Source organism: Cygnus olor, chromosome 3, assembly GCF_009769625.2.
Source record: "Cygnus olor isolate bCygOlo1 chromosome 3, bCygOlo1.pri.v2, whole genome shotgun sequence".
Taxonomy (NCBI): domain Eukaryota; kingdom Metazoa; phylum Chordata; class Aves; order Anseriformes; family Anatidae; genus Cygnus; species Cygnus olor.
The window spans coordinates 90520818-90529250 of NC_049171.1; the positions used below are offsets into that span (position 1 = coordinate 90520818).

The window sequence follows — 8433 nt, forward strand, 5'->3', positions numbered from 1 at the left end:
CCCCCTCTGACCTCAGGCTTTCCTGGGGATGAGAACAGCCTAGTGTTCCCCTGCCTCCTTCCACCTTGCCAGTGCTCTAACCCCGGCTGCTGCCACGGCCCCAGGCCTCGCTGAGGGGCATTGCTACTTCAGATGTTTGCTGTGCCAAAAGCAGCTTTTTGTTCCTTTCAGAAGAGGTGAGAGGTAAAACTCTAGGATGCCAACAGGCTTCCTGGAACCGTTGGACATAGGGATAAAATGCCAAGACTTAGGCTCAAGTTTCCTTTCAGCCAGTCTAGAAAGTGTCTGTTAAAGCACTAGGATGCTTTAGTAGGCCTGATGCACCAAGAGAGGTTGCAGTTTGCTTATGAGAAGAATTTTCCTGCAACATGGGACTAGAGCACATATTGATGCCTTGGCATTTCCACTAATCTTGGAGCTGAGCAGTGTGGGGGATAACTGAGCTCCCTGGTGCTACCTAGGGAGACTGAGGGCATCACCTTGACAGTGGGACTTATCCTTTTTTTTTCTTGTAAAATCAGTAGTTCTGTTTCATTGCTCTTTCTATTTATAACCGGTTTCTCTTTCCAGACCCGAAGCAATGTTCCTTATTCCCACCACTGCAACATTCATACATGAGCTGTTTCATGGGTTTCTGTTGACGTTTTGATATCTCACACAATTTTCCTTTTCTGTTATGTTTAGCCTGTGGCTCTCTGATGTTTTTCCCTTCTTACTTTCCTCCTTCTGCAGGATTGTGACCTTTCTGCCTGTCTGAATGTAGCTGCCCATGCCCTAAGTGCAGAGCTGTTTGTGACTATAGTAGTGACTGGTCTGTGCAGACACATCAGACTAACTTTAAACTCACCACATTAGGTACTGTGAGCACAGTAGGTGCTACCATGTGTCCTTTTTGCTGCGGGATGGTAATGCTTTGTGTGGCAAACAAAGATGCTACTCATTCCTCATCTCTCCTGCTCTCTGCTCACCTCTGCAGAAGAAGGGAAGCCCACCGTGCTCATCTGTTGCCCTTGGCATAGGTGATGGCCTTGTGGACAGGATCCTGATTCTTTTTTTTTTTTTTTTTTTCCTAAACCGACACATCTTAGCCACTCCTTAACAAAGTGTATGTAGCGATCTGGCATCTCGGTAAGCTAATCCAAAAACTCTGTCTTTCTCCACAGCTGAAAGAGCAAAGGGAAAAAGAGAGGCGACAAAAGAAAGCGAAAGCAGGAAGCATCTCTGAAGAGACCGGGGAGTTTGATGACCTGGTGTCAGCATTAAGGTCGGGTGAAGTCTTTGACAAAGACTTATCCAAGCTCAAGCGTAACCGCAAGCGTTCGGGGAACCAAGGCTTAGATTCAAGCCGGGAGCGGGTGGTGACAAAGCTAAATTATTAATTACAAGAGAAAGAAAAATAATCAACCGAAAGAAGGTGATGAAAAAGTGCAAAACAAGGAAGATGGATGTGTGTGATGGCTCCTGGCTGACAGCTGCCCCAAAGGATTTCTTTGGTCTGTGGCTAGAGACGTTACCTTTCCATGATCAGCTTTCCTCTCATCCCCCCTCTGTGCTCCTAATTTGAACCATTATAAAAGTGCCTCTGTGGAGCCAGCAGGGTCTGTGACTGGGCCATGCAGAGCTGACAGATTTGCTTCTGGGAGTTTATTGTGTCATCAAAGGCCTCATGGTGATGACAGAAAGTACTTGGGCCTTGCAGACTGCTTCACAGCTGGAGAAAGATAATTTTCTGTGTGCCAAAGTAAAAATGTGCTACGATCTCCATCTTGCTGATAATAAGCAAGACGAATTTCAGAACAGCTCTGTAAACACCTGTCACTTCTTCAAGATCTAGACTGGCCTTCGGGGGCTTGTCAAGATGTGGTTTTAGAGGTTACAAGTTCCCTCCCAGAATTGGATTTTTAGAAGCCATTGATTAGAGCCTGAAAAATGCTTTTGATACCATGTTCTGTATAGTATTTTTGTATGACCTACACTGTCCAATGCAAGTGATGCTCAGAAGGAAGTAATTGGTTCTGGAAGAAAATGGAATTCAAGAATCAGGATCAACATAAAAAATTTTGCAAAAGTCTGTTGGATTCTGCTTTTCTAGAAACAATTTTCTGGAACTTGTTGATGGTGGAGCCTCAAAGCGATGAAATGCCTCTTTTAGGAAAGAAGCTCTGGCTTTTGTTTAGAAAACTATGCCACTGCCAGGTTGGAGTTACACCTAGATGATTGTGGAGCCTGTTGCAATTGCTGGAGGGTGGGAAGGAAACAGCTGAACACTTCTTACCTGTTTGTGCAAGGCTTCTTAGTGGAGTCCAGTGGAAACTGGGAGCTCCCTAGTGTCATCCACAGGTCACAAGTGGCAAAAAGCTGCAAGAAATGGGATTTCTTTTCCACTTGATGCTATCTGCAATTGCTGTTGGGATGGACTGGACTTTCTGTTTAATAGGCTGACCTTCACTGCACACACCCCACTCCTACCTAGGGGAATCACATAATTTAGTAGGATATAAATGGTGTCAAAGGAGAGCTGTGGAGACCGTGGCCTGTTCCATTTAGAAGGGATTACTTCGCATGAACCAATGGAAGGTCCTGTAAGGAAAACTGAGAACTTTTTTCAGGAGGACACAAAATTGTGTAAGCTAAGCAGGCTTTGAAGATGGGTGAATTCATAAGAAAAAAAAGAAATTTGCATTTAAGCTACACGTATGAAGCACACAGTGAAAAAGCAGAGGACCCCAAGAAGAGGACTGAATTATGAATTTGGTGCATCTTCATGGCTCTAGGAAAGGGACTGGATTATGCGGGCTGTTGTGACCTTTTTTTTTTTTTTTTAATCTTGTCTTCCTTTTTGATTATCTTCCCCGGAGAGGGAAAAGAAAAAAATGGTGATGGATTCTTCCTCCTAGACAAGCAGAAAACAAGAATGTTTGAGAAGAGGGGCCCACCACGTACAAACTATGCATCAATAGTAAACAGCGCCAAATGTCAAGGAATCCCAGGGAAGTGAAAAAAGCTCCATCAGTCACTTTAATCATTTGGTTTGATTTCTTTCTCTGAATGTCACTTAACCTCAGGCTCTGCACTGAGTCTGCAGAACAGAACTTCCTCTGCCATGCACGCTGCCTGATCAGTATTACACACTACCAATATTGGAGAAACCAACTGCGGTGGTTTTCTGAACACTAAAGTAATTATGTAAACTATGGAAAGAAGCAAAAAAGTCAGAATTGTTAAACTCTAATGTTTCATTGTTTACTGAATTTTGAGTCTCCCACCCCAGAATTTCCCTATTTACGACATTCCAGACTGCCGCGCCTCTGTATAATACTCATCGTAAAGAGCTGGTATCTTACAAGAGCTGGGTGCATTCTCCTCCCTTACTATCCCACTCCCCTTCTGGGATTAGCTATTAACAGCAATATCCATTGCAGCGGACACAAGCACCTTGTAGAAGAAAGACTGTATTTCTTAAAGGTTTTTGAAAGTTTAAGAAAAACTCTCACTTTTTTAATCATTTTTATTTTAAATTACAAAATGGATTTTTAGAAATGTCTCTTGTAAATTATATTAACAAGCTCCTTGCTGCTCCCTGAAGTAGACATGCTATATCCCAGCCCCGTTTTGTTTGTCTTGTTTTAAAGCATGCCATATAACCTATGCCATGTAAGCCATATGAGAGGTGATAATATGTGCCAAATTGGTATACAGTTGAGTTTAGCTTTTGATAATCCCTGAATTCCAAAGATGATGTTTTTAGGGATTAGGACATTGTAGATTTTTCCCCTCTTTGTTCTCCTTGGTTTTAGGACTCACCCAGAAGTTCAGGTATAGTGCCAAGTTCAGCCCTGGTGCAAGAAGATGTGACCTGTGGCTCTGTCGAACTTACGGCTGCTTGCTTGCTCCCCAGGTACTTGTTTGATAAGGCAGGCTGTCAGCGTGGCAGTGCTGTTAGAGAAGAAACAGCTCAGGGCAAAACCCTTGAATATAAATACAGCATTCCCCCCCTGGTATTTTTCAAACCAGGTTTGTGGTGTGCTTTTTGCAACTGTAGTCACTTTGCCAGGCCACAGATGTAGCAAAGCAGGGAGAGCGCTAAGCCCTCTGCCCGTTCGTGTACACAGTTCGGTCCTGATTTGAAAAGTTGTGTGGTGGTACGCGGCGCTCCAGCCACACTGACAGAGTCAAAGAAAGCTGCTGTAGCTTTGCCACCTCCTCGATTCATACACAAGTAGTAAGAGATTGTGCAACTCCTGTAAATCAGCTGTGGGATACATTAGTGGGACTGACAGACAGCCCAGAGCCATGCCCCTGATTCATTGCAGCTCAGCTTTCCTAGCACTCCACAGCCCCAGATGTTTGGTTTGAATCTGTGATGGTGGCTGAAGGCTTCTTTCAGCGTGCTAAACAGTCTCCCCTGGCTGTGCACTCCATGGTGAATGTTCATGAAAAGCATTTGATTACTCACTGAGGCAAGCAGTTATTTCATTGAAGTGGTGACAGGCGGAGAGGCCCATTAATATGTCTACCATATGAGATGGGGCTGGCCACACAGGAGATAAGGAAAAAGTTGGCTGTGCTCTAGGGCCTGGCTTCAGATTTTTGCTGAAGCCAAGTTTGTCCTTGCTTCTAGTCCCTTGGGTGCCGTGAGTGCAGCTATGCTCTGTTCTTCGTATGCGGTTGTGGTAGAGTTGCTTAGCGCTGAAGAAGACAGGAAAATCTTATTCCTTGTCTTCTGGTGCTAACACAGCCTGAGCAGGTATGGCAAGCAGTCAGGAGGTGTAACACTGAGGCAAAACCTCTTCCTCACACTCTGAGAGCCAGAGAAGAACCAAAGTCTGCTGTTGTCCTTGCAGCTGTGCCTAGCACCAGCATTTTACATGGAAATCACTCTGTCTTTGGAAATAAGTAGAGGAGGAAGAAAAGTGTAACAGAAGGTTATAATCGAGGGCTTGTTCTGTGTTACTCTTCCTACAGAAGTGTAGTTGTTGCTAACTTTATGATGAAGTTCTTCACACCTAGAAGAGGAGGTACTTTCTAATTCTCCAAATCTTGTCCGCAGAGGTTTAGTGCTCCCTCATTTACCTGTGTGTTTCTGCACTGTTCTTAAGCAGATTGCATTAGGATGACCCCAGAAAAGACTGCAGAACTCCCCTACACACACACCACACTCCCTTTGGTCTGTGTCACTCTTCTCAGTTGGTCATAAGTCTCTGGCAACACTACAAGGTAAAGTGACTTCAGGGCAGCGAGGCCCTTCCATGCTGTGCAGCATAGCTATCGTCTGGGCACCGGTTCCCTACAAGAGCAGAAGCAGGACCAACGTTCAGGGGTGAGAGACTCCCCACTAGAGAGACAACTTGAGCATCCTTCAGAAGCTTTTCTGTAACGTGTTCACAGTGTCTGAGGAAGGGAAAGGAATTGTGAGGAGCCCTGTTGGAGAACTGTGGGGCAGGTTTTTCCATAATGGTCAGCCTCACTGGCTGAATCTTTCCTCTTTTTTAGGAAAGCTCGCACTCTGAGCTGGGTTGCATGGAGAAGCTTGTGTCAGGAGTTTCTTTGAGCGGAAAAGGAAATCAGTTGTACAGTTGATGATGTACATGATATATGCAGTTTTGTTTCTGGGTTGGTTGTTTTGTTGTTTTGTTTTTTTCTTTTTTGTTTGGGGGTTAAATGATTTTTTTTTTTTTTTAAAAAAAAGGTTTTAGGAATCTCTAAGGGGAGCCTGTAAATCTGACACCTCTATTTATTTTGCCTTATTTTAGTTTGCTATGTTTGTATGTATACACTGCATTACAGCAAAGACTATTGAGACCGTGCCAGGGCATTACACCAGCGAGACAGCCAGCGTGGCTATTCAGCAGCAAGCTGAGCCAGGTGAGGGGCTGTGTGAGCAGCCTTGGTGTGGGAAGGGAGTGAAGGGAAAACTTCCCTTTTGCTTTCATCGTAATCACTCTGCCCCAGTGATACTTGACCTGGGAAAGCCTGGCTTTTAACGCATGTGGTGAACTGATGCAGGTGGGTTATTTTACAACACTTCCTAAAGAAAACAACAAACAAACAAACAAAAACTTTATTTCTTGTCATCAGTTATGGTCAGAAGATTAAGAGGAGCTAAACCGCACAGCTGCTAGCTCAAACTTCAACCCTCAACCCAAATGCCTGTAATGACAGAGATGCTTTGAGAGAATCTTAGCTCAGAGCTAAGATTCCTTCCCATCTTCAAGGCCAAGGAAGAAGGATTTTTGCTACTTTCCCTTTTTCCTCCTCAACTCCACCTCCTGAGATTATCCAGGTAAAGAAAAATTTTGTCAGATTAGTTTTGTACCCATTAAGTCTCTTAGCAATCACTACATGTTTAGCGATGGCTCCTTGGCTTCTGTAGTGGACTTGGGAGATTTCTGGTTGCCTGCCATCCAAAGAGTTAGACACCATTGGCCACCTTTACTTCTGTTATTAAAGGATGAAGAAGCCAATCTGGGTAATACAATTTGGCTAACTAAAAACATAGACTTAGTTGTTCGTATTAAAGCTATCTGGTACTCTAAGTAGTAGTTTTGATGACCAGAATCTCCTAAAGCTGACCAGATTATGCTCACTGTGCCTGCTGAGAAGGGTGCCGTTAGTTTAGAAAGGTGTTATGGCACCTCATTTCTAAAGAGGGTCTGGATGCTCAATAGATCTTCCAATCCAGAGTCTTCTCTTACTGGTGTTAATGTAAAATAGATCCAGTATACCCAGTACAAGTTGCTCTGTGTTTACATCAGCATAATTCATAGCAGCATCTGGATCAAAACTCCCCTTTAAACAGCTTTGGCTGTTCACAAGATGTTCCACAGAGCTTGTGAAGGGCTTTTGCAAAAGTCCTTTCAGCTGTCCACTGCTAGCAGCTCTCACTCAGCTCATCTAGAAAAGCCTCTATGGCATGCCATTTGCAACCTACCCCTCCCTCCCCATCTTTACACTTCCCCCTAAAAAGGCTCTTTAGAAGCCTTTGCAGTTTTAGGTTGTAAAGGGACACCAGGTACCACACTCAACACTTCTCCCTTCCAAACCATCTCCATCTTCAGGCACCCTCCACCCCTGCGAGCCTGCTCAGCTTGAAACTTGCAGGTCATTTCGGGAGGTGCCCCTGCCTGCTGCGCTGCAAAGTACAGTGCTGCTTACTGAGTGGGAGGCTGCATGCTGCTGTAATGCCTTGGCGTATCCTCATTTCTTAGTCAGTTTAAGACTATAAGTGAATTAAATGTACAAATCCTGTAGTGTCCTTTTTATCTGTATCTTTTTATAAGAATATACTGTAATACTAAAAAAAAAAAAAAAAGCCAAAAAAATTAAAGATATATTGCCCCCACTGTGTCTCAATAATTTCTTTGTAGTTGCACTTTCTGTGCTTTTGCTGGAAAGTCTTAAAGGTAAGTTGGAGTCTGGGTATACTTTTTTTGCTTGGCTCTGGGTCTTTCTCTTTGGTCAAGAGCTTGTAGCTCTTCAGGTGATGAAGGCACTGCAGAGCTGGTGAGAAACTTCACAGGTTGTTCTGGCAGCAAGGTGGAACAACATAGGCAACACTGGGGTTCACACACACACACACACAAAAAAAAAAAGTCTGCTATCTAAGAGCTCATAATCCACATGTGGGAATGCTAGTACACCAGCAGGCAAGGCTGCAGGGCTGGCCATAAGCTCACTGCAAGAGTGTGACTGAGAGGAGGAGAGGATGGCTTTGAAGGCAGGAGTTAAATAAGAAAAGAAGCCAGGAGAGCCAACATCAGGCCTAAAGCCTTCAGAGATGTGGAAGGTGAGGGGGGAGAGGAGTTAGATGCAGAACAGCAGGGCAAGCAGGAGGCACGTAAGAGCTAAGGCTAATTTGTGTGCACTTGACAAGCGGGTGAATGAAAGGAAGTGCCAAGGAATTCCTCGAATCTCAAGGGCAGAACCTCTTTTTCATCTTAGATGCAGCTGGTTCATTTACACACAGATCCCCCTGTCTCTGATAACAGAAATAGCTTGCTGACAAAATTCATCCTTAAGCCACAACTTTTCATGTTTATCTTCAGCCCATCAAGTGGTGATGTTTTAATTGTGAGCTCTGGCAAGGCCGGTGCCTAGCTTTGATGGGGGGCCTTGCTGGCTGAGCAGCATACTCCTGCAGTGCGTGGCTTCCAGGGACCTCAAACAAAGTCCCTGCTCTTAGTTCTGGCTCTCAGGTGGGAAGGGCCATGGCAATGAGCAAAAGCAATCAGGGGATAATTGCTTGCACAAGCTGAGGGCCAATGGGCAGTAGGTGGGGGCTCTGAGTGCTGCGTGGGAAGGCTCTTGTTTTGTACTTGTTGAACGGACTCTATTTGAGTCAGGCTTTTCTCTGAGTCTTTGCTACAAGGTTCTTGTTTTACAGATACAAATGTAGAGGCAAAGAGATGTTTCTGGAATCCATGCAGGACATGA

At 44.5% G+C, this 8433-nt stretch overlaps 1 protein-coding gene across 11 annotated transcripts in view; it reads left to right on the top strand.

The window, feature by feature from the left end:
- DAAM2 (dishevelled associated activator of morphogenesis 2) overlaps positions 1-7342 on the top strand; it is a 208752-nt gene extending 201410 nt beyond the window's left edge. For all 11 annotated transcript variants that reach the window (XM_040554425.1, XM_040554419.1, XM_040554427.1 and 8 more), the window contains one exon: positions 1164-7342. In XM_040554425.1, the coding sequence (XP_040410359.1) occupies positions 1164-1379 (216 nt within the window). In that variant the 3' untranslated portion in view covers positions 1380-7342. The remainder of the gene's footprint in view (positions 1-1163) is intronic.
- The last annotated feature ends 1091 nt before the right edge of the window (positions 7343-8433 follow it).